Source organism: Ovis canadensis, chromosome 5, assembly GCF_042477335.2.
Source record: "Ovis canadensis isolate MfBH-ARS-UI-01 breed Bighorn chromosome 5, ARS-UI_OviCan_v2, whole genome shotgun sequence".
Classification (NCBI taxonomy): domain Eukaryota; kingdom Metazoa; phylum Chordata; class Mammalia; order Artiodactyla; family Bovidae; genus Ovis; species Ovis canadensis.
This window is the reverse complement of record NC_091249.1, coordinates 29,745,451-29,771,356: the sequence shown is the minus strand read 5'-3', so window position 1 is coordinate 29,771,356 and position 25,906 is coordinate 29,745,451. Positions and strand designations below refer to the sequence as shown.

General features: G+C 48.8%; 2 protein-coding genes and 1 non-coding gene across 8 annotated transcripts in view; 1 reads left to right on the top strand and 2 right to left on the bottom strand.

Moving 5' to 3' along the window:
* HNRNPM (heterogeneous nuclear ribonucleoprotein M) overlaps positions 1-25,906 on the bottom strand; it is a 311,395-nt gene that overhangs the window by 42,960 nt on the left and 242,529 nt on the right. The gene's annotated exons all lie outside the window — the stretch shown is intronic.
* On the bottom strand, positions 2,427-17,162 carry MARCHF2 (membrane associated ring-CH-type finger 2). 3 transcript variants are annotated; one of them, XM_069591275.1, is made up of 6 exons: positions 16,860-17,035; positions 12,750-12,818; positions 11,789-12,016; positions 7,327-7,522; positions 5,421-5,630; positions 2,427-3,046 (listed from the first exon to the last, which is right to left on the bottom strand). In XM_069591275.1, the coding sequence occupies exons 3-6, from the start codon at positions 11,962-11,964 to the stop codon at positions 2,891-2,893; spliced, it is 738 nt and encodes a 245-aa protein (XP_069447376.1). In that variant the 5' UTR covers positions 11,965-12,016; positions 12,750-12,818; positions 16,860-17,035; the 3' UTR covers positions 2,427-2,890. The 3 variants fall into 3 exon arrangements, with proteins under 3 accessions (XP_069447376.1, XP_069447375.1, XP_069447377.1); XM_069591274.1 differs by lacking the exon at positions 12,750-12,818 and having other exon boundaries at positions 16,860-17,162; XM_069591276.1 differs by lacking the exon at positions 12,750-12,818 and having other exon boundaries at positions 16,912-16,988.
* LOC138441955 (U6 spliceosomal RNA) lies at positions 9,897-10,003 on the top strand. The gene has a single exon (XR_011257513.1). It is a non-coding gene; the product is annotated as a U6 spliceosomal RNA (small nuclear RNA).

Here is a 25,906-nt window from a genome sequence, read left to right as displayed (position 1 = left end):
CCAACCCTTCTCTGCTGGCCCCACTGGAATCTATCTCAGTTTACTGTCTTCTCCCTTTGACCTCTCTAGACAAGAGGGGCCCTTGAACCAGAGGAAGCCTCACAAATCTCTGAATTCCCTTGTCCAGCAGGGCTCAGAGATGGCAGAGGAGGTAACAGCAATCTGTCAGAATCATGGAGAGGAGTTCGAACACAAGGCACTGGGGACAAGAAGCCATCTCTCCTCTGATCCCTTCTCCCAAAGTGGGTGTGACTGGAGATCAGCCACAAGCCAGACCCAGGGAGAAGACAAACTCTCCACGAGGCTGTGCTCCTATAGGCTGGTGGATGTAACCCCACCCTGACCAAGTTCCTGGGTTTTGTCATCGTCTGGACTATTAATTCTTTCACACTTTGCTGTAACTAATGCTTTACTGTCGTTAAAAGAAGGATGTTTGAGGAAATTCCCTGGCGCTTTCACTGTCAGGGCCTGAGTTCAATCCGTGATCAAGGGACTAAGATCCCGCAAGCCTCACAGCTTGGCCAAAAAAAAAAAAAAACAAAAACCAAGAATGATAAAAGGGATGTTTTAAAATGTTGCTTAAAAAAAAAAAAGAAGATGTTGCTTTACCTCACAGCCCATATGAGGGAGACCTGATTTCGACCTCTGGGTTGGGACGATCCCCTGGAGGAGGGCATAGCAACCCACTCCAATATTCTCGCCTGTGTCCCCATGGACAGAGGCGCTTGGTGGGTTACAATCCATGGGGTCACAAAGAATCGGGCACGATTGAGCAACTAAGCACAGCACAGCACACAGCCCATATTGAAAGCTTGCTATAAATAGCTTATTGTAAAGAATAAGAGATGATGCTATTAAAGTACACATGCAGTCGTAGGCTCTGCCAAAGGCTCTAAGACTTGCTCTGTCTTTGCTAGGGTTAAGAGTCATGAAGACAGCCTAGCACCAAACTACAATTTTCTATTTGATGTCATGGAAAGTATTGGAAGAGGTATGCAAGGGAAACAGCTTTCTCTCTTCACAATAGCATACCCCGGGGCCTCTTTACATCATCCAAAGGGCACTACACTCTAAAGCTGGCCGGAGGGGGTGGGTGCCAGTCCTATGTAGAGGGAGACGCTACAGAAGCAAGAAAGGCCCCAAATGACGACTTAATCCCTGAGGGTGAGCCTGTTTCTGCAGATGCCTCCACGTGATGCTCATCTTTCTAACTGCCTCGCTCCCAGCCCTCTGCCCCTCAGCCACAGGGCCCCAAGCGTAACCCATCTGCCATGCTGCTCCTCCTACATGCCTCTCAGGTGCCAGCTTCCAAGCCTCCACCCCTGCATCCCAGCTGGCCTCCCCTGGGGCAGAGAGAACTTTACTTTTTGAAGAGGTGACCCACATACCAAACAGGGCATGCGTGCTCAGTCACAGTCATGTCCAACTCTTTGTGACCCCATGAACAGCACCATGCCAGGCTTTCCTGTCCTTCATTATCTCCCAGAGTTTGCTCAAACTCAAATCCATCGAGTCAGTGATGCCAACCATCTCATCCTCTGTTACCCTCTTCCCCTGTCCTCAATCTTTCCCAGCATCAGGGTCTTTTCCAATATTTGTGCCCAAAACAACAGAACAGCCAGATGCTGTCCTAGGCCCACTGGGGATGTGCAACCTCAGGTGAAGGACCCTATGGTGGTTCTGAGCCTCAGTTTGCCCATCTGCAAAATGGGACTTATACGGGACCCCCCCTCCCCACGACCAGAACCCACTTTCAGCGGCATGCTCTGAGTATTCAATGTGGCCTGACGCAAAGAACTTTCAAGTGTAAAAAGCTCAGAAGTTTGCTCAGGAAGCAGGTGCTGAAGTTAGCATGACCATGTTCAGCTTCTTTACCTGGGTCCTCCTCAAGGAGAAACACAGAGGCCAGCAATGGGGCCATGCAGACCCCAGGGTCAACCCCCAATTCCACTTCCTGGAGTTAGTGGAATTCTAAAGAATTCCACTTCCTTAGACAAAGGCTGCCTTGCTCTAGGCCTCAGTCTTCCTGTCTGTAAAATGGGGTTAAAAGCCATTCTTCCTGCTGATAATGGTAGAGGGGGTTAAAGGACAGATGTCTGTTGAGGTTTAGAACTGGGCCACATTCGGGGTGACCCTCCGTAAGTGTGGATGTTACATTAGTGAGTGTGAAGGGCCTAGCATGGTATCTAACTCATGGGAAATACACAGGAAGTGAAACCTATTCTTCTCATGTATATTTATTTTAAATCATTTAATACGTAACCCTGCTACCTCCTTGTCCCTGGAAAACCCTGCATTTCACAATGGATCCCTCAAACCAGTTGGGAGCATCTGCTGCTGCCACTGTTACTTCTGGGTAGTCCCTGACCCCCCTCGGTCCCAGGCCCCTCCCTTTGAGGCCTCAGAAATGTGACTGACAAGTCCGCTTTGTCCAGCAAGGGGCTTCTTTTATTCATTCGCAGGGGGGTGTTCTGAAATGTGGTGCAACGTTATAAAGTCAAGGGTGCCTGGAAAGCGAGCCTGCCAGGTGCAGGAAAATGCAAGAAGCCTGCAGAGCCTCCCGGCCCGATGGGCACTCAAGACTTGCCTCTGGCCACAACTGGTGGTCCAGGAGGGACCAGGGAGACTTCAGAATGAGATCAGGGTGCCTGCTCCATCCAGAGCTTGGGACCACATCTGTCTGTTCATCATCCTCGCATATGAGAGTGTGCAAAATCAATCTGAAAACAGCTTCACTCAGGAATCACAGAATCGGCTCCTCCGCTCGGCGTCTCTTGGCCTGAGAAGCGCTCCGGCCGTGCAGGAAGGGTCAGGCAGTTTCTGTCCTTCTGAACACCAGGGCATTACCAGCTGCCTCCATCCAGCCCAGACGGCAAGGCCGGCCCAGCCTTCACACGGGCGTCTCCTCAGCCACCTTCTTCAGGAGTCCGGCCGCCAGTGGGGAGTGCTGGCTGCCCTCGGAGCCATCAGCCTGCATCTTCAGGCGCACTTTCTGGTTGGTCCTTCTCCACTCGGAGTACAGCTGGCAATGGTAGCGGAATGAGACCTGCAGGGCAGGGTGGACATGAGCGGGAGGGCCAGTGGCTGGAAAACTAGTGCCCCTGGGGCCTCTGCCCTGACCCAGATCAGCACCAGGCCCCTGCTTCCAGAGGCAGCAGCAGCATCAAAGCAGTTCTCATATGGACAGAGCACACACACCCACTCACTCGCCCCAGGGACCCTCCCCAGCAGCACTGAGGGCCCTGCCAAGGGTCTGTGTGTGGGGTGGGGGGTGGAGGGGGTGGTCCCTTTCTGTTTTTCAGAAGGTGACAGTGAAATGATACAGCCTCTTGCGTGTGTGCATGCTAAGCCGCTTCAGCCATGTCTGACTCTGCGACCCTATGGATGGTAGCCTGCCAGGCTCCACTGTCCATGGGATTCTCCAGGCAATAATACTGGAGTGGGTTGTCGTGCTCTCCTCCAGGGGATTGTTCCGACTCAGGGATCGAACCTGTGTCTCTTGAGTCTCCTGCATTTGCAGGTGGATTCTTTACCACTAAGCACCACCTGGGAAGCCCATTAGAATATTAGTCAGCTCTAAAAAGAAATGAGCTATCAAGCTGTAAAAAGACATGGAGGAATCTTAAATGCATAGGGCTGAATGAAAGAAGCCAATCTGAAGAGGCTACAGGGAATTCCCCGGTGGTCCAGTGGCCAGTTAGGACTCAGCACTTTCACTAAAAAGACCACTTAGTGCGAGATTCCATCTCTATGACATTTTTAAGGAAAGGCAAAACTATGGAGACAGTAACATGGATCAGCGGTTTTCCGGGGATCAGAGCGGAAGGAGGGATGAATAAACAGAGCACAGCATTTTTAGGGCGGAGAAAACACTCTGTACGATACCATAGTGGGAGATACATGTCTTATACAGTGGTCTAAACCCACAAATTGTTCCACACCAAGACTGAACCCGTAATGTAAACTGTGGCCTTGGGTGATGATGCGTTAGTGTTGGTTCATCGACTGATGAACTTGCCGCTCTGGTACCATGTTGACCGTGGCGGAGGCTGGGCAGGTGTTGGGGAGGATTTTGGAGAACTCTGTACTTTCTGCTCCATTTTGCTGTTAAACCTTGAACTGCTGCTGCTGCTGCTGCTACTGCTAAGTCGCTTCAGTCGTGTCCGACTCTGTGCAACCCCACAGGCGGCAGCCCACCAGGCTCCCCCATCCCTGGGATTCTCCAGGCAATAACACTGGAGTGGGTTGCCATTTCCTTCTCCAGTACATAAAGTGAAAAGTGAAAGTGAAGTCACTCAGAAGTGTCCGACTCTGTGCGACCCCATGGACTGTAGCCCACCAGGCTCCTCCATCCATGGGATTTTCCAGGCAAGAGTACTAGAGTAGGGTGCCATTGCCTTCTCCACTTGAACTGCTCTAGTGAATCAAATCTGTTAAAAAAATTTTTTTTTCCCAGTAAATGTCAGTGGTTCCTACTCTTTGACCAAGGAAGTTCCAAGAAACATTTGCACGGGTGGCACCCAAAGCACTGTTTATAACAGCAAATAAAGGAGAAGGAAAAAAAATTGGAATAATCCCTATGTCCATCAAAAGAGATTAGTTAAATAAATATAGCACACCCACACAATGAAGGACTGTTGGGTGACTGCCTCTTTTTTTTTTAAGGACATTAGCAAAGTGAAAACAAGCAGACTGCAAAGCAGGACCTATGATGCATCCTACTTGTATTAAGAAATCTGCTTGGTGGGTGCACTGCAAATAATTCTTGAGGAGGGGGCACCCCCATAGCTGTGGTTCTATCTGTGGGACCTTCCCCCCTTCTCATGCCTGCCAGAACCCGGGGACAACATCCTCACCACACTCACTCTCTCCCAACCCCAGTCACCTTTTCTCTCAGTCTCTGTTTTTTATTTTTTGGCTGCACCACATGGCCTGTGGGACCTTAGCTCCCTGACCAGGGATCAAACCAAGTCCCCTGCACTGGCAGCCTTAACCATTGGACTGCCAGGGAAGTCTCACTCAGTCTCTTGATCGTCCTCTCTGTCTCTCTCATTCTCCTGCCTTTTCTTCCACAGTCTTTCCAGTGGCTCTCAGCCTCTCTCCCTTCCCCTTGCCCCCAAAACCCAGACAACCAGGTCTTAATGGGACTCGTGGCTAGCGGGGCCTGCACTCAGCTGAAGTGATCCCATGATCTTGCATTCCTTGGGCAGAAGCCTCACGCTTGGCTCCTGGGACCTCAAACCGGCCTGGAATCTGGAGCTCCATGAGATGCTGGGAGTTGCTTCCACCCCACGTGCCAGCCACAAGCCCAGGCAGGCAGAGTGCCGCCCCATCCTCCACCCCAGCTCCATCCAAGTTACTGCCCAAGCCCCTGACCTGTCTGCTCCCAGATGCCTGCTGTCTGGCTGGAAGCCACTCACCAGTGTCCAGAGGACATAGATGGTGAACAGGGCGATGGTGAGGGCGATCAGTCCCAAGGCCTCCAGATGGCTGTGGAGCCGGAGGTGGTCCTGGGCGCCTCGCAGGCACAGCCAGCCTGAGATAGCGGCCAGTGGCGTGATGAACAGGAAGCACACCACGTCACAGCACAGCGTCCGCTTCTCTGTCCGAGGCCCAGGGTCCTTCAGCCACTGCGGGGAAGGAGGGAGGGGAAGCCGGTGAGAGGGACCACCACACACCGCCCTGCTACGAGCCTATGCCAGGGGATGGGGCATCAGGGCACTCTCTGCAGACACCCATCTTCATCACTGTTCCTGCAGGACCCTACTCCTGCCTTGCCTCCTGCAATCCTTTCTTTCTTTCAGATACTTACTGAGATGATGACAGGACAGGCCTGGGTAGGTGCAGGGCATTTCTGCCCCTGGTTTTGTTTTGTTTTGTTGCCACATCACGAGGCTTGCAGGATCTTAGTTCCCCGACCAGAGATAGAACCTGCACCTCCTGCAATGGAAGCTCAGTCGTGTCTGACTCTCTGTGATCCCATGGACTGTAGCCCACCAGGTTCCTCTGTCCATGGGATTCACCAGGCAAGAATACTGGAGCAGGTTGCTGTGTCCTCCTACAGGGAATTTTCCCGACCCAGGGATCGAACCTGCATCTCTTGCATCTCCTGCACTGGCAGGCAGATTTTATTTTATTTTTTCCCCACTGAGCCACCTGGGAGGCCCTAGTTGAAGTGCGGAGTTTAACCACTGGACTGCCACGGAAGTCCCATGCCTATTTTACAGATGGGGGAAATGGAGGGCATAGAGGGGCTGACTCCTTTGTGCAAACTCACATGGCTAGTGGTCTACAAAGCCAGAACTGGAGCCCAGGAAGTCTTGCCTCAGGGTCTGTGTGTCCTTGGCTGCTATGCTACACTGCCTGCCACAGATGACCGGTGGTAGGAATCCCTGCCTGCAGCTCCCCTGCTGGTTGGAGGAGAGATGAAATGACTGAATGATCAAGGTGGGGACTGCTATGCTGAAGAGGTAAGGCTGCAGAAACTCAATCAAGCAGAACGAACCTCGTGAGGAATGGGGGAGACGTGCTCCAGGCTGCAGAAACAGCATGTGCAAAGGCCCTGGGGTGGAAGCATGTGCTCCACACGACGGGCAGTGGGGAGAGGGTGAGCTGTGTGCACAGGCCGGCTTGCTCTCCCACTGTTCTCTTAAGAGTAGGTCCTAGGCGGGCCAGGGGCTCTTCCAGGAGCCCCCACCTCAGCCCAGTGATATCACCCCTTGTAGTTCTCAGATGCCCCATGCCAAGCCAGGCTGGGCAGGGAGGAGTCTGGAGGGCACCCTGGTGAGCAGCAAATGCTCTGGGAAGCCATGTGGCTCCCACCACACTTAGAAATACCCTGTCTCGACCCTGACCCACTGCACTCAAGCTGAGCTCTCGGGATTGGCCCACAAAGTCCCCCAGCCAGGTCACCACCCCTCCTTCAGGGCCACTGTCCTCCTCCTTTAACTCCCTTCTCTCCAACCACGTGGGCTTGGCCAAGGACACCAAGCTCCTCCTCAAAGGAGGCCTCAGGGCCTTTGTACCTGCTGTGCCCCCTGCCAGGACTGTCCCCCAGGTTGGGGCTCCTCATTCCTCAGGTCTCAGCTCTAGGGTCACCTGAAGTGACCAAAGCAGGGAAGGGGCACAGGACCTGTCAGATCTGGAACCTCAGGCCCAGTTCCCACCCCCATCAGCAGAAGTGGCCCCGGGGAGAGAAGAGAGGATCCTCCCTCTAGAGAAGCCGCTTCCCCAGCCCACTAGGATCCTCCAAGGCCATTTCCTCCTTCAGCCCCATGTCTGCCTTCCTCCCTTCTCCCAACTCCGGCCTCTGGCTCCCAAGCGTACCTCTGTGAGAGATCGGGACCGCTTCTCCACTGCAAACTCTGTATGGCACAGCTCGCAGTAGCTGGTGTTGGACGAGGAAAGCCACCTCTCCAGACAGCTCTTGTGCACAGCGCCCAGCGTGCCAGTGCACCCACATGGAGACAGCAGGCTCTCCCCATTTGCCCCCTCATGGCAGATCCGGCAGAAGGGACCATCACTAGACACAGAGATGGGACACATGAGTAATGGTTGAGCCTCCTGCCTGCTTCTGCTTCACTCTGCCCTGGATTGCACGCTCAGCACTGCCCCTATATACTGCTATTTGGCAAACCCCTATTCATCCCTCAATGCCCAGCTCCAAATGTCCTTTTCTCTTGGAAAGCCTTCCCAGACTCCCATAGGTGAAGTGATGTGCTCCCTCCCTAGGGTTCCTGCAGCATCGTTTTAGGCCCAGGGTGGGCATCACTTGTACCTGCCTGCCCAGTGTCTGCTCTTCCTTCTGTACCACACCTGACTGTGCTGGACAACTGCCCCAATCTCAAGAGGACACCCCTGATGACCCCAGGCCTGACCAACCAAAACACCACACATCTCTGGTCACAGAGGCTGACTCAGGGAAGGGCACGTGTGATGCAGAGCCACTGGAATTGATTTCCGAAACTCTTCTTTTTTTTCTTCTCAACTCCAGAACTACAGGCAGCATGGCTGATATAAGTCTGGAGCTGCTGGCAGCAGCTCGGTCTCCACCTGGAGTCTGCAAATGATGCTAAAACAGGGGATCGCAGAGCCAAAAGGTAGGGAGAGGCAGATTCTCAAGAACATCATCAGAAGCCCCAGATTCAGCCACACCTGAAGGCCATGCCACCTGGGAAACCTGTGCATCCCAGGAGAAGAGCTCCTGGGCTCCTCCACTCTAGTGAGGCTGGGAAAACAGACATAAAAAGGCAACTACAGGAAGCCATTTCCCGTTTCAGGGAAGTCTCTGCCCCAGCCTGGTCTCAGGGGATTCTGGGTCCTTTCTGGGGCAGTTCAAGAGACCAGGGGCGCGTGGCCTTGGTGTGCCCAGAGGCTGTCCAGCACATGAGTCATTGTTTTTCAGACATTTCTGCCCAGAAAGTGGATTGCAGGAACACATGAAGAAGGTGGAGCAGGAGAGTTGTTTTCCAGATAAAACTGCCAGTTTCCCCTAGGAAACTTTCTCTCCTTTGTGTCTCTGCTGTGGGGGTGGGGCCCAGCTGCTTTGAAACCCAGGAGCTGAGAGCTGACCCCTCAGGTCTGCTTTTGGCCCTTGGTCCTATGATGCTTTCTCCTCCGACATCAAAAGGGCCTGCCCAGCTCCCCTGTGCACCCACACCCTGATCCCATGTTCCCGACACACACTGAGTGAACAGGAAAGACATTCCTACTCCAGGAGCCAGGCCAGAAAGTGGAAGTAATGAGGACCAGGAGGAAGAGTCACGTTGGGTTGGTTTGGGGGGTTTGTCCCAGGGAACCCTACTTAGGAGGTTCAAGTTCAGAGAAAATGAAATATGGGTAAACAAAGCATACACTGACTATGATGGAGCGCTGATCAGGTCCCACGCACCGTTCAAAGGGCAACATCGGGGTTAATCTGTCTCGTTCTCACAGGGAGCCTGGGCGGAAGGTGCTGTTATTGCCCCCATTTCACAGATGTGGAAACTGAGGTATTGAGAGGTTTACTTGGTTGTGCCAAGTCACACTGGATTTGAACCCAGGAAATCGCTCTAAGGCCTATGAACCCAGAACCACTAGGTTGCCTGCCCCCAGAAGTAGGGCAAGAGAAGTGGGCTCTACTGTTTGAAATTCTGGCAGGAAAATCATGCAGAGGAAACAGGAGAGGAGAAAATGGGACGGGAGAGTGGGTGAGACATCCACAGGCCCCCGTCGGGCTGCCCAGTGCAGGCTCCACGTAAGAGAGATGTGAACAAGAAAGGAAACGGAAGCCATGCCCAGTGACACTGGCAGGTATTCAGTTCTCTCCAGGCCTCGGTTTCCCCAGGTGTCAAAAGGGAGGGTGAGGCGAGGTGCCCCATGGGAACCCCATGGAGGGAGAAGTCCTCCCCACGCCCCCTGCTGGCAGCTCTGGCTCGGAACCCCTTAGGCCTGCCAAGGGTCCCCTCACTCCCAGGCTGGGTCACACAGCACAGACACCTTCCTGACTCAAGGGGTCTGATGGAGATGCATACAGAGAAACCCCAGAGGAAGCCCAGAAGGAGCCCTCCAGTCTCACCTGGGCTCAGGCAAGGCAAAAACCTGTAGGGGGCCCAGCACTGGGCTCCCTCCACAACACGGCAAGGCTTGCATCTGCTTGTTTGTATGTCTGAATGAAAAGTTTAGGAATTAATTCTGACACCTGCTACCCATATGGATGAACCTTGAGGGCGAGACACTCAGTGAAAGAAGCTGGTCACAAAAGGACAAAGACTGGCGAAGTCCACCTCTACGAGTTTTCTAGGGGAGTCAGATCCAGAGACAGAAAGTAGGAATGGCGTGGGGTCCCCAGGCTGAGGAAGGGGGAGGGGGAGTGAGTGTTTAGTGAAGACAAAGTGCAAGATCAAAAGAGTTATGGGGTGCTCGCTTCGGCAGCACATATACTAAAATTGGAATGATACGGAGAAGATTAGCATGGCCCCTGCGCAAGGATGACACGCAAATTCGTGAAGCGTTCCATATTTTTATGCATGTAAGAATTAAAGATTTTAAAATTTAAAAAACAAAAAAACTAAAAATTAAAAAAGAAGAAAAATAAATAAATAAATAAAACTGAGCACAATGAAAACACAGCAGTAAGTCACAAAGTAACGCTAATACAATTATAATTCACAGCATAAAAAAAAAAAAAAAAAGAGTTATGGGAGGGACTTCCCTGGTGGTCCAGTGGTTAAGAATCTGCCTTGCAATGCAGAGTACATGGGTTCGATTCCTGGTCAGGAAACTAACATTTCACATGCTTCAGGGCAACTCAGCCAGTGTGCCGCAACTACTGAGCCCGTGTGCTCCGGAGCCCGCACGCTACAACTAGAGAGTCTGTGACCCACAGTGAAGATCCCAAGTGCTGCAGCGAAGACCTGACAAGGCCAAATAAACAAATGTTAAAAAAAAAAAAAAAAAAAACAGGTGTGGGGCTGAATGATAGTGATGGTTACACAACACCATCAATGTACTTAAAGCCACTGAACAGTACACTCCCAAGTGGCCAAAAAGGTAAATTGTACAAATTTGATGATCTGAAGGAAACATCACAGTAATATACTAGACTTGAAAAACTGGTGGCTAGTTTAAATCTTAATGAGTTAAGGCAGATTTAAATTGGTGTGGGGTTTCTTTGAGCTTCCCAGGTGGTGCTAGTGGTAAAGAACCCGCCTGCTGATGCAGGAGACGTAAGAGACCAGGGTTCCATCCCTGGGTTGGGAAGAATCCTTGGAGGAGGGCACGCCAACCCACTTCAGTATTCTTGCCTAGAGAAACCCATGGACAGAGGAGCCTGGCGGGCTAGAGTCCACGGAGTTGCAGAGAGTCAGACATGACTAAAGCTACTCAGCATGCACACATGGGGTTTCCTTAAATCTCTTTCCCTTGATGACAAGTTGGTGAACCAAGCAGATTCAGCTCACACATGTGTCTGGAAGATTGGCACCGAGGTTTAAATACATTAATCGAAATCTTTGCATGCTCAGTCGCTTCAGTTGTGTCAGACCTCATGGACTGTAGCCCGCCAGGCTCCTCTGTCCGTGGGATTTTTCAGGCAAGAATACTGGAGTGGGGTGCCATTTTCTCCTCCAGGGGATCTTCCAAACCCAGAGATCGAAGCTGTGGCTCCTGATTCTTTACCACTGAGCCACCAGGGAAGCATTGTGAGGGGGCAAAGCCCCTTGTGAGCAATATATGGGGACCATGGCCATGCACTTTCAGAACCACCCAGTGAGAAGGTGCCCCAGTTTAGAGATACAGGGGAGCAGCAACTTTTCCCAGTTCTACACGGAGAGAGGCTCCCACGTGGGCCCCAAGCCCAGGTACCTTGAGGCCACAACCAGCACTACCAGCTACTTCCTTGTGCAGCCTCCCCAAGATGTGAACTACTCAGCAACATCAGCTCTCCGAATTTCACCCAGTAATCTGGAGTTTCAGCTTTTCCTGAAGAATCTGACCTGTCTACCCAGTTTCCATGTGGTGATTACTCACTGGGCCCCTTTCGCTGATTTATTTGCTTACCTGGCCCCTCTAGGTGGTGAATTTTTCTTTTATTTTTTTTGGCTGTACCACTCGGCATGCAGGATTTTAGTTCCCCAACCAGGGATGGAACCCACGACCCCTGTGGTGAAAGCGTTGAGTCTTAACCATTGGACTGCCAGGGATGTCCCAGGTGGTTGGATTTCTGACTGCGGATGGGGCTGGGAGTAAACTGTTTTGGCTGGAGAGTGAAGCAAGTGAAAGCATCAGTCCCTGCTCGGTCACCACTCACCTCGGTGTGTCCAAGGCCCGGATGACGGTCGAGAGGAGCCGGCCATCCCTTGAAGTCACCTGGGCCACATACTGGGGTGGCCCGAGGCCTGTGGCCTCCACGACCTTGGAGAAGGCAGGGCTATCAGAGCAGTCACACAGGGAGCCGGGGAGGTGACAACAGTCACCCGTCGTCATGGCCACAGGGAGCCCTGTGTCCTCAGGGCCCAAGGCCCATGGTCCCAGGAGCCTGGGGAGAGGCCAGCAGGAGGATCAAGAGCAAGGTTAGCAAGCCACACACAGCCCAGAGCCAGCTCTCTGATTTGCGGCTGAACAGTCTCTAAGATGGGCCTTTGAAGGGGGGCTATGAGGATTCAGTCAGGTCACACACGCAACTCAGGCCAGGCCTGGCACATCTCAGGGGCCTGGCTATATTCTCTCTGACTCTCCTAAGAAAGGTCATCCTGGTCTGGCCCACAAAGCATACAGGACATCACCTTTCCAGCCTGAAGCAGTAGCTAATAGTGACTGAATACCTTCTGTGTGGTAGGCCCAGTGCACGGTGCTCTCTAGGGCCAGAACCATCCCTGCCAAAATCATGGAGAAACTGTTCGCCATGGACTGGATTCCCAGGGTTGGACTCAGAGAGGATAAGCCTGCCATGGAGTGGGCCAGAACTGAGCTACAAACTTGGCCCAAATGACCAGGATGGTGAGTCATTTTGACCCTGCTGGTTCATGGCTTCTTGTGGGCTCTGAGTTTCTTGATAATTCAGGCTATCAAGGAAGTGGTAGTCCAGAATGGGGTAGTGTCTGTCCCCACCCAGAAGAGCAACCACTTAAAGTGGTGCCTCTGTCCCCAAGGAGAGGCCATGGGAGACAGCCAGAGCCTCAGGCAGCAATCTGAAGTCTGCTTTGGTGAGGAGGGTGGGGACTGACTTCAGCAGGATTCCATCCCCCTACGTCTCCACCCTAGGGTCTGACCTGTCAGCAGGAACCCTTGGCAAGCTCCTCTTCCATCCCAGAACCAACCAGCAAGACTTGTGTGTTTCCCTGTGAGAATTTCATGAAAGGGACTGAGGCCTCTGGAAGCCAATACAGGTGCCCTAGAGCTTAGGATCTCCGTCCCAAACTTATCTCACCCTCCACCATCTGCCCCCAGGAACTGTGGTCCAGAGACCCCAGAAACACTCACCGAGGTACCCCCCCCCCACACACACACACAAGTGGTTTTTATCCACCCTTGCTAGTCAAACTCTGAGATCCAAAGAGGGGCAGAGGGAAGCAGTGCAAGTAACTGGCTAACTTTTTGCACCAGGACAGTCTCCTGCCTGATCAACAAGCTCTGAACAGCTCAGCCAGAAGTGCTCTGGGCCCAATAGGCCCTTCTGAGCCTCCTAAGTGGGGCCACACAGTCAGCCAGATAAGCAAGTGTCAGTCCAGAGGCAGGAGGAGCCTGGGAGGAAGGCTGCATGACCGAGATAACACCCACAGGACAGTGGCCAGGCTGCTAAGTCGTGCACACTGCTGTCCCTCCCAAGGGAGGCCAGCAGGGAAGCTGCTGCGCTACCCAAGGGAAAGGCTGCAGAGGGGACTCCATGCCTCTTGCCCCTCCAAGGACTGGCCTTCACGTTTCTGCAAGTAATTGGGCGTCCCAAGACACATCACAGCTCCTATGCATTAAGTTCTACCATTTCTTTTATTGTCAGGGGAAAAGCAATGACAGAACCAAATCAACACTGGTAAAATCTGCTCATGCAAGGCTTGCAAATCAACCACATGATGCTAGCAGCTACTGCAAAATAAACTCATGGTTGCCAGGGGAAGGGATAGTTAGGGACATTGGGAAGGTCATGTACATACTGCTATATTTAAAATGGTTAACCGACAAGGACATTTTGTAGAGCACAGGGAACTCTGATCAATGTTATAATGTTATATGCCTGCTCAAATGAGAGAAACTCTGTTACTTTCATGTAATTCTCAGATGGAAACACACAAGCCTTATTGGCTGGTTCTGGGATGGGGGGGGGGGTCGGTTGGAATCGATACATGTATATGTATGGCTGAGTCCCTTCCCTGTTCACCTGAAACTACCACAACACTGTTAATGGGCTATATGCTAGTACAAAATAAAAAGTTTGGGAAAAAAAAAATTAGTGGCTACTGTAAATTAAGTAACTGCTGGGACTTCCCCGGTGGTCTAGTGGCTAAGACTCTGTGCTCCCAATGCTGGGGGACCAGGTTGGATCCCTAGTCAGGGAACTAGATCCCACAAGCTTTGACTAGAGATCCTACATGCTGCAACTAAGACCCAGCTCAACGACAGTATGGACAGTAGCCTCCCAGGTTCCTCTGTCCATAGAATTCTCCAGGCAAGAAAACTAGAGTGGGTCGCCATTCCCTTTCCAGAGGATCCTCCCTACCCAGAGATTAAATCCAGGTCTCCTGCATTGCAGGCGGATTCTCTACCATCTGAGCCACCGGGCAAGCCTAATATATAAATATATATATATATATATTTAAAACATACCTAACCTTAGTGCTATATTTAAAATGGATAACCAACAAAGGCCTATTATATAGCACATAGAACTCTGCTCAGTGTTACGTGCCAACCTGGATGGGAGGGGGGTTTGAGGGGAGAATGGATACATGTGTATGTATGGCTGAGTCCCTTTGCTGTTTACCTGAAACTATCACAATGTTGTTAACTGGCTATACCCCAGTACAAAATGGTGTTAAGAAACAATAAAAATTTTTAAAAAGAAAAGGTACCTCCTGCAAGCCAGGCACTGTGCTGAGTTTATTGAACTCCAGTAGTTGTTATAAATGTTCCTTGAAAGGTCACCTCCCCTGCAAGGCCTTCCCTGATCATTCTGGTCGAAGTACTACTCATGTTCACATTATTGCCCTCACAGACGTGTCCCTCTCTGAAATGTTCTTATTTCTTTTTCTTATTTTGGCCACATGGTGAGGCTTGTAGGATCTTAGTGCCTTGACCAGGGATTGAACCTAGGCCCTCAGCAATGAGAACACAGAGTCCCAACCACTGGACCACCAGGGAGGTCCCATTAATGTTCTTATTTCTTCATCTGCTGGTTAAACGACATGTGTCTTCCACCATTGGTCATCTCCAGCGCCTGATTCAATGTCTGGTACACTGTTGCTGCATTAATTCCTCAGCCCCTCTTCTGTGTAAGAGCAAGGTGGGAGAGGCAAGTCCCTTGATCCCCAGACCTGGTCTGCCAGCACCCAAGATGGGAACCAGAAATCTTCAGAGGCTGGAGATCTGTGCAAAGCACAGAGGCTTGGGCTCAGGAGAGGCCAGTTTCGAGCCTGGATGCAAGGGTAGGGTGGCTGCAAGCTGGACTCAGCACTGGGGCTGCTGGGAGGCGTGACTAAGCCAACGCCTCCAGCAAACTTGGCCCAGTGCCCGGGAGATGGATTTCACTCAATTTTCACAACAAACCTATGATGGAAGTCCAATAACTACCCCCATTTGACAGGTGAGGAGGCTCAGAGAGGGGCAGTTACTTGCCCAAGATCACACAGCTAAGTTGGGACAGTGTAGGATTTGAACTTAGTCCAGTGAGTGGGTCTGGGACCCAAGAGATCTGGGTTCTTTTAAGTCCTGACTCTGGTGCTGATGCTGTGTATCCTGGGACAAGTCACTTGGCTTCTCTGGGCCTCATTCTCCTCTTTTGTTAAATAAGTTGATGAAGCTAGTGGACTGTGTCTGCTGAAGGGCTTCATAAGAAGAAGCCCCTAGGCTCAATTCCTCCAGCGAAGCTCGTCCTTGGCTAGGCTTGTCTGGGGTGGCACGGGGGCACCACAACCTTTTGAACAGCTTCTTTTTTCTGAGGGCAGGAAGCTGAAGGAAGAAGAGTCAGATGGCCCTAATTCCCCCACAGTGTCATCTCAGTTGAGTTGCTTCACTCCCTGGGCCTCAGTTTTCTCTTTTGTTTAATGCTGGGTTGCAATGAGACCCAGCTCATATATGCATAAGCATGAATAAGTTGATAAATTTTAGCTGTTATGATAATTATTGTTCTCAGCTTACAGACAGCTGTTGGGAGGGTCTGATGATATAAGGCACAGTCAGTGCCTGGCACACAGTAAGCACTCAACAAATGCGCACAGTTATTATTTTTTTAGGATAAATGTGTAGCCTGTGAAATGCATTCATTTCTCTTCACTTAGCAAAAACAAGCTCCTGTGTGCCCTTTCAGCACTTGCATAGCCCTGCACTGGAGGCCAGACTCTAATCCCAGCTCTGATCTTTACTCACTATGTAGCCCTGGTTGAAAGGCTGGCCCTCTCTGAGCCTTGACTTCCTCAGCTGTATAGCAGAGAAGGGGCTTCCCTGGTGGCTCAGTGGTAAAGAATCCACCTGCCAATGCAGGAGATGTGGGGTCGATTCCTAGGTCAGGCAGATCCCCTGGAGAAGGAAATGGCAGCCCACTCCAGTATTCTTGCCTGGGAAATCCCATGGACAGAGGAACCTGGTGGGCTACACTCCACGGGGTCGCAAAAGAGTCAGACACGACTTGGCCACTAAACAACAGCAACACAGCAGGGAACATTTCTAGTACTTCCACTTGATATTGTCACTAAAGGATTAAATGGACTAAACCTATAAATTCTGGCTGTCCTGTTTTGAGCACCCACTAACAGCCAGGCTCTCTGCTAAGCAAATGCCTGGGTCATCATCTTGACTATTTTCCTGGCAGAGCCCCTCTGAGGAGGAGGTTGGGGAAGGTGACTGGTCACTTATTGACAGCCTACTATACGCAGGGCGCTTTCTTCATTTGCACCTCCTAAATCTTCACAACAGCCCCGTTAGGTTGGTCCTGGGATGACCTAGTTTCACAGATGGGGAAACTGAGGCTCAGAGAGGCACCTACTGCGCGCCAGCCCCCCGGAGACCTCCTGCCTTCTACAAAGACGGAAACTGAGACCACCTAGTCACTGGGAAGGCTGAGGCCGACGGTCCGAGCCTGGCCGTCCTTCAGGGGGCCGGGCTCGGGCCTCGAACTCTGGGCCATGCCGCAGAACGGCACCCCTCCACCCCATCCTCCCGCCCGTGCCCACCTGATCCGCGGCCGGGCCGGGCGGCCGCGCAGGCCCCTCCGCTCGCCCCGGCCCTGGTCCCGGCCCGGCCGGTCCCGTCAGCGCTGCTAGCTCCGCTCTGGCCGGTACCTGCGTCCGGACACCGCCCGCCGAGCCGACGGTGTCACGGGCCAATGGCGACCACCTCTCGCCTACACTGGCCAATCGTCGTGAATGTCCCACCCTGGAAGGCGGGGCCAGAGGCGTCGGGGACGTTTTGGGCCGCACAGGCCCGGCGGCGCCGCAGCTGCTGACTCCGCCCCTACCGCGTCCTGGCTCCGCCCTAACCTCGGTCCCGCCCCCACATCCCCGACCCCGCCCTATCTCGACTAGGGGCACGAGCGGGGCCGGTGGCGCCACCTGCAGACGACCAGTTAATAAATTAAACCGTTACAGAATTCAACGTGACACCAGCAGAGGGATTTGTGTTCCTCACCTCCCTTAAGCGTCTCATCAGTTCTGGCGGCGGGATGAAACATCTGATCACATTTCATAGAGAAGAAACAGAAACCTAGAGAGGTTAGGGGGCCGTGGAAGAGCCTAAAGCCATCATTTATTCATCATTCATTTTCATTCATATATACAACAAATTAATTGATTAGATGTAATAAACATCAGCAAGAGGGTCTATTATGAGCCAGGCACTGTGCTAGGCCCTGTGGACACAATGTTTATTATGGCAAATAGTGCTGCCCTCACGGATCTCAGCGTAAGGAGTGAAGTGAAGTGAAGTTGCTCAGTCGTGTCCGACTCTTTGCGACCCCATGGACTGTAGCCTACCAGGCTCCTCTGTCCATGGGATTTTCCAAGCAATAGTACTGGAGTGGATTGCCATTTCCTTCTCCAGGGAAGTAGACGTAAACAGCCAGTAATGTAATTATTAATTGCAAAGGTGATAAATTGTAGCGAGCGAGGGAGGCATATCACGGAATATTTGGAAAGTTCAAAAGTAATTCCCTAAAGAAGCAATTGAACTGACAATGTCACATGCAAAGTGTCTGAGGTGGGGTGGGGAATTTCATTAATACTCCTTTCTTCCCCTGCCTTTATTGAGTGTGTAGATCCAGCTTAGTTACCTTAGTCCAACTCTTTCGTGTTGTACTGGCTTATATTTTTCAAAAATGAAATTATAAATCATAGGTTACCTATTGAGGGAAGAAAAATAGAAAGGACAAAATAGAAGCTACACTTTTTAATTTCTTTCTTTTTTTTTTTTTAACTTTTTGGCTGAACTGATTCCTCACCAGGAATCTGAACCTGTGACCTGCATTAGAAGTGTGGAGCCTTAACCACTTGGAGCACCAGGGAGGTCCCAGAAGCTAAGCTTCTAAAACTGTACCTTGTTTTATACATTCAACTTTACAACCATGTAGATATTTTATATAACTTTAAAACAAAATTTTAAATGTAAGATATCTAAAAAACAAAACTGAAATAAAATGAATTAACCTGTATATCCAGTTGGTGACAAAATAAATCAGAGATGAACTCCTAGTAACTTTAAAACATCAGAATTTGACTGTCCATACTCAGTATAGCGGTGGTGGTGGTACTGGTGGTGATAAAATTGTTATTCTGAGCTTGTGCACACTTAGTCTGGGATAAAGCAAAGGAGTGTCAGTGTCAAGTGTCAGTGTCAAGAACTGGGTTTTTCATAGGGAGTGAAGGAGGCACAGATGTAAGATTGATCACATTAAAGGAAAAAAAAAAAACCCTGCAGTCTTGAATTTGAATTGGGAGTATCACGATACATTTCATCTTTATAAAAAGCAAACATTTGCTGCCTCTGTCCACTGAAAAGCCTGCAACAAGCATCCCACAGTCCCAGTTGTGCTCAGTTGTGTCCGACTCTTGCAACTCCATGGACTGTAGCCCACCAGGCTCCTCTGTCCATGGAATTTTCCAGGTAAGAATTCTGGAGTGGGTTGCCATTTCCTTCTCCAGGGGATCTTCCTGACCCAGGGATCAAACCCATGTCTCCTGAATTGGCAGGTGGATTTTTTTTTCCTTTTTACCACTGGAAGCCTCCATAAGCCCAGACAGTGGTCTCTAAATACCATTTCCATCTGAAAGAGGCTTGGAATATTGAAGAGAAAAACAGACTGAGTCAGGGGCAGGAAATGTACAGATGAACATGGCACACCTTCAAATACCAGAAAGGGAGTATCAAAGACATTCCCTACTAACATGTCAATGGGAACCAATTAGAAGCTTCCATTGGCCACAAATTAGACAATTTCACCCTCAATAAAGATCATGATTGCAGATCAAAACGAAGCAAATGTTCAACTTCATGCACTTGGGGTTTTTTTTGTTTGAAAATAATGTCAAAGTGATGAAACAGTTGCAGAAATAATGCACAGAACTCCCATAAACCTTTTGCCCAGATTCCTCAATTGTTAACGTTTCTGAATCCTTTGAGTATAAAATAGATATATGGTGTCTCATTAACCCTTCATGCTTCAGTGTTTAGTTCTTTTTTTAAATTAATTGTTTTGGGCCATGCTCTGTCTTCGTTGCTGTACTCAGGCTTTCTCTGGCTGCGGCAAGCAGGAGCTGTTCTCTAGCGGTGCACCGGCTTCTCACGGCAGCGGCTTCTTTTGCTGTGGAGCACAGGCTTGAGACTCATGGGCTTCAGTAGTTGCAGGACACAAGCACAGCAGTTGCAGCACACAGGCTTAGTTGTCCCTTCGAGAGTGGGATCTTCCCAGACCAGGGATGGAACTCATGTCCCCCGCATTGGCAGGTGGACTCTTAACCACTGGACCACCAGGGAAGTCCCAGAGCTTATTTTTTAAGTAAAGTACATTCTTCTACATAATTATAGTATTATCTTCAAAATCAGAAAATTAATATTGATCCAGTATCACCGGGTAGTTCCCAAATAGCATTCAAAGCTTCAATAAAATTCTTTGAAGCTCCAGACTCCTTTCTAGGATCACTTGTTATATTTTGCTGTGTAATTCAGTCTCCTGCAGTCTGGAACAATTCCTCATCCTTTCCTTGTCTTTCATGACCTTGATATATATATATATATATTTTTTTTTTACTTGTGTCCATTTATTGATTGCTGGGAATACAGCTTATTGAGAATACATTGACATGCATTTGAGGGGAGAAATTAACCAAACCTGAAAGGAAGCCATTCAATAACCCTGAGAGTTAATAAATTAGGAGAGATTAGATCTAAAGACACAGTGTGTGGGGTGACTCCAACCACCACAGAGGCATCCTTAAGATGCCAGCTGCGAATACTGTGGGAACGTCTCTGTTCTGAATTACTTTGGAACTACCAGGAAAGAGAGAAGATCACTTTGCCTCTTTAGTTCAAACTAATACGAGAAAGAAAGCTGTTCACTGATGTGCCAAAAAACAAAAAAACTTGCTGTCACTTCAAACTGTTTAAGGCAATTCCATTTTTACAAATTCTTCACACCAATTTGTATGCTTTAGACTTATAAGCAGCTCTGAGACTTAGGAAAGATTCACAGCTGATGCGAAAGACTGTAGTCATATCATTCCAGTATCTGCTGAGTCATGCTCTGTTTTAATACTAGCAGATTTTCACAGCATACTGTCAATTTTTCCCCAAGGTGTTGAACTCATTGATAGGATAAAGTGATATAAATTAAAAGAATTTTAGTTACACTTAAAAGGACAGAGAGATTAAATTACTGGAATGTCTCAGATTATAATTAAAAATTATTTAATGATATATGTGGTACATATGACATAAAGATTTTAATCTAAAGGTGTATAAAGCACTGAGACATACTCTTAACTGCAGAGCTACATGCCACAGAGTTTCTCCCAAACTTTTTAATGGGTATTTTTTCCTTAAGATGATAACATCAATGCTGCTTGATATTCAAAATGGTTTGAACTGCTTTCTGTGGTAGCAGGAATAAAAAAGAGAAAACAAAAACGGACATACCCCAGCCCAGTGGAATAAAAAAAAAAAGGTGGGGGGAAGATTTTGGCCTTTTTTTTTTTAAGAGGCAGTCTGTTCCTTCCATGAGCCGTGTTCTTTTTCCTTAAAGCTCATGGCTTGCAGCGCTGAACAAACCGAGGGGACAAGCACACATCTCGGATGTGATATCTGTCCAGAATCCAATGACCTTGATATTTTTGAAGATTACTGGCTAGTTATTTTGTAGAAAGCCTCTCAATTTGCCTTTCTCTAATATTTCCTCATTAGGGACAGAAACCACCGAAATGATACTGTGTTCCCGGTGCATGTATCAGGAGGCAGAGAATCTTGCATACGCACAGAAACATGTATAAATTCTTTTTCATGTTCTTTTCCCTTATAGGTCATTACAAAATATTGAGTAGGGCTCCCTGTGCTATGCAGTAAATTCTCCTTTATCTATTTTATATATGGAGTGAGTGAAGTGTAAGTCACTCAGTTGTGTCTGACTCTTTTCAATCCCATGAACTACACAGTTCATGGAATTCTCCAGGCCAGAATACTGGAGTGGGTAGCTGTTCCCTTCCCCAGGGGATCTTCCCAATCCAGGGATTGAACCCAGGTCTCCTGCATTGCAGGCAGATTCTTTACCAGCTGAGCCACCAGGGAAGCCTAGTAGTGTGTATATGTTAATTGCAACCTCCCAATTTATCCCTCCCTTCAACCCACCAGTCATTTCTGAAGGCTACTTGGGAACCAACTCAAAATCTTCAAAATTATGAAACTTAAAAATTGACAAGCAAATAGAGAATTAATTATTTACAGTGGCTTATACCATCTGTGGGGCTTCCCAAGTGGTGTTACTGGTAAAGAACCTGCCTGCCTTTGATGCCTGGGTCGGGAAGATGCCCTGGAGGAGGAAATGGTAACCCACTCCAGTATCCTTGCTGAAGAATTCCATGGACAGAGGAGCCTGGTGGGCTACTGTCCATAAGGTCACAAAGAGCCAGACACGACTGAAGCAACTTAGCATGAACACACACATACCATCTGTACCTCCAGGTAACCACATAGATGAAGGGAAATTTCTCTTTACATATGTATTTCAAAAGTAAATGAAGAAGAGGAAGGGGATATATGTATACTTATAGCTTATTCACATTGTTGAACAGAAGAAACTTTACAAACAGCATTGTAAAGGAATAAGAATAATTTTTCTCCAATAAGAAAAATAAATAAAATAAAAATGAAAAAGGAAATAATTTTAGAAAAGAAAAATAAAGCAAAAGCTCATGAAGAAGGATAGGATTTGAAAATAAACAATAGTTATCATTTTGTAACTCTTAACAGATTATTAATCTAGGTGATGCTTCTCACCAGCTGCTACCACCATGAATGAGAAACGCACTGATATTACCTGCCACCTCGGGTTATGTACACAATATTACCTACGAAGTGTCCACTCCTAAATCCGATCAACCTCTAGATCTAACTATTCATTTACATTGTTGGAAGGACTGATGCTGAAGCTGAAGCTCCAATACTTTGGCTACCTGATGGGGAGAGTCGACTCATTGGAAAAGACCCTGACACTGGGAAAGACTGAAGGCAGGAGGAGAAGGGGGCGACAGAGGATGAGCTGGTTAGATACCATCATTGACCCAATGGACATGAGTGTGAGCAAACTCCAGGAGATGGTGGAGGACAGAGAAACCTGGCAAGTTGCAGTCCATGGAGTCACAAAGAGTTGGACACCACTTGCCACTGAACATTCATCTACAGGAAATTTGGGGGACAATGGGACATATCAAATGCCACACTGTGTCCAAAGAGACAGAAAGCAGATTAATGATTGCCAGGGGCTGAGGGATGGAGATAGGAGGAGGAAGTAACTGCTTAATGGGTTCTGGGTTTCTTTTTGGAGTGGTAGAAAACTTCTGGATTAAATACTGGTGAAGGTTGCCCAACATTGTGAATATCCTAAAAACCACCAAATGTACTTTTGGAAACAGTTCGGTGGTGAATTTTATGTTATGAGAATTTTGTCTAGAATTTTTAAAAAGCAAAAAGACACTCTAGGGATGCCATAAACAAGAAACTTCAATACAAATGACCCATTTATTTAACAGAAAAAAAAGGGGGGATATTGGGAGATTGGGATTGACATACACACAGTACTATACATAAAATAGATGATAAGAACCTACTGTATAGCAGAGGAAACTCAATACCCTGTAATGACCTTTATGGGAAAAGAATGTAAAACAGGGTGGATATATGTTGTATGTGTATAATAACTGGCTCACTTTACTGTACAGCAAAAATTAACACAATATTGTAAATCAACTGTACTTCAATAAAATTTTTAAAAATAGGGACTATCCTGGTGGTCCAGTGCAGAGGATACAGATCCGATCCCTGGTTGGGGAAGATCCCAGGTGCCATGGGGCAAGTTGGAGCATCTCTAAACTAAGCATGGAGCAAGTAGCCACAGCTTCTGAGCCTGCCTGCTGCAACTACTGAAGCCCACACACTTAGAGCCTGGGCTCCACAACAAGAGAAACCCCTGATCACTATAACTAGAGAAAAATCTGTGCACAGCAACAAAGACCCAAATACATAAAATTAAAAAAAACATTTTAAGACAAACAAAAGGCAAGAAAACAGAAGGATCAGAGGGGGAGAATGTGTACATTAAAAGAGATCAAAGAGAAGTGTCAACCAATTGGAGCCAGTGGACTGTGAGTCAAATAAATCATTAACAAATTATAAGACAATCAGGAAAAGTAAACACTAGCTCTTTGATGATATTAGGGACTTACTGCTCATTTCTTTAGGTGGGATGATAGTATCGAGGTGATGTTTTTAAAAGCCTGTATTTTAGACAAACATGCAGAAATATTGATAGCTAGAGCATGTTGGGGATTTGCAAACAGGAGATTAGAGTGAAATTAGATGGGCTGAAGTTGGGTGATGGGGATTCATTAAACTAGTCTGTCTACTTTTATGTGTTAAATTTTTCCATAAATTAAAAAAAAAATTTTGGTATGCTTCTTCCCAGCCTTTTATCTGGGCATCTTCTCCATTTATTAGGGCTTTCTGGCTTATGGTAGACACTCACTAAACACTGGGTAAAGCCCCACAGCTTAGTGGCTACAAACCCAGCTCCAAAGTTGAAATCTGCTCACTTCTTACTAATCATGGGACCCCTGGGGTGTCACTCACTTCTGTTCCCCATCTCTAAATCGGGGGTATTAAGTTATGCCTACCTCCTAGGGCTGCTGTAAATAGTATATAAATGACATGTAAAAGACTTATTTTTTGTGTGTGGTATCATGTTCTTCTACATATCAGTTTATTTAGGTTAACACAATGCCACAAAAAATTAAACAGAATTACCATGTGGCTCAGCAATTCCACTTCTGGGTATGTGTGTGTGTGTGTATATATCAGTCACTCAGTCATGTTTGACTCTTTGCAACCCCATGGACTATACCTGCCAGGCTCCTCTGTCCATGAAATTTTCCAGGCAAGAATACTGGAGTGGGTAGCCATTTCCTTCTTCAGGGGATCTTCACAACCCAGAGATCCAACCCAGGTCTCCCACACTGCAGATTCCTTATCATCTGAGCCACCAGGGAACTTCTCTGGGTTATGTATTCAAAAGAAATGAAAGCTGGAACTCAGATATTTGTACCACTGTGTTCATAGCGGCATGATCCACAAGTGCCAAAAGATGGAAGCAACCCAAGTGCCCATCCACAGATGAATGGATGCACAAGAAACAGAATATCCATACAATGGAATATTATTCAGCCTTAAACAGGAAGGAGTGTCTGACACCTGCTACAACGTGGATGAGCCTTGAGGATGTGATGCTCAGTGAAAAGAGCCTGTCACAAATGAGGATTCCACTTATAGGAGGTTCCTAGAGGAGTTCATTTCACAGAGACAGAAAGTTGAATGGTGTCTGACACGGGCTGGAGGAGGGAAAATGAGGAGTTCGTGTTTAGTGGAGACAGAGTTTGAGTTTTGTAGGGTGAAGAGTTTTGGAGATGGATGGTGGTGATGGTTGGATAATATGATACTTAATGTCGCTGAGCCATATACTTAAATGGTTAAGATGGTTATTTTTTTTTAAAGATGGCATGCTTCATGATATGTGTATCTTATGGTAATTATGTATACTTTACCGTAAAAAAAAAGAAGACTTAAGAACAGTGCCTGGCACAGAGAGAAAACACAGTGCTTATTAAATTACTGTAATTGAAACAGCATTGCAGGACTGTGACCCCCCCCAAGGGCACAGGGACACATATTCTTGTTCTCAGGTATGTGCCCCAGGCCTGGGTCATCACAGAGGCTCCAGAAAGACTTGATTTTGGGGGGTGGGGACACTGCTCGCAATGCAGGATCTTAGTTCCCTGACTAGGGAATGAACCTGTGGCCCCCTGCAGTGGAAGCAAGGAATCCTAATCACTGTACTGCCAGGGAATTCCCAGATTTCATCTTCTGATCGCCTGACACCCTTCCGGTGCCTCATCACTTTACCTGGCCCTCCTGAGACCTCTTTATACCATCCATTCTCTCCATGCCCTGCCCTGTCCAAACCCAGGGGAGTCAGCACCCCCCAGGGGCTGTGTGTTCAGCCCTGGAGTGTGCAGCCCCACAGGACCCCCAGTGCTCTCACTGGCTTTGGCCCCCTGGACCACACATCCTGACTCCATCTCCCCTGTCAGAACACCCCTGTGGCTCTGGTCTCTGAGCTCTTCCAGGAAAAATGTGTCAGGGTCTGTCCATCCCTCCTGGCAGGGCAGCCAGAGCCTGGAGGGCGTGCCACCCGCACAGCCCCCCTGCCCCTCAACCCCTCTGGTGGCTCTCCTAGGGCTCAAGGGCACAACTGGCTTCTGCCAGAGGCTGGAACTTCGAGAACAGCTGCAGGCACTCAGGTGATGGGGTGGGGGAGACACAGACACACACACACACACACACACACACACACACACGGTCACGTGATCAGGGTGGGGTTGGGGCATTGCTCTGCCCCCTCTACAGTGAGAAGTGACCCTCAGGCCAGTCCTGCCCACACGGGCCAAGGGGAGAAGCTAGGTCCTGAGGA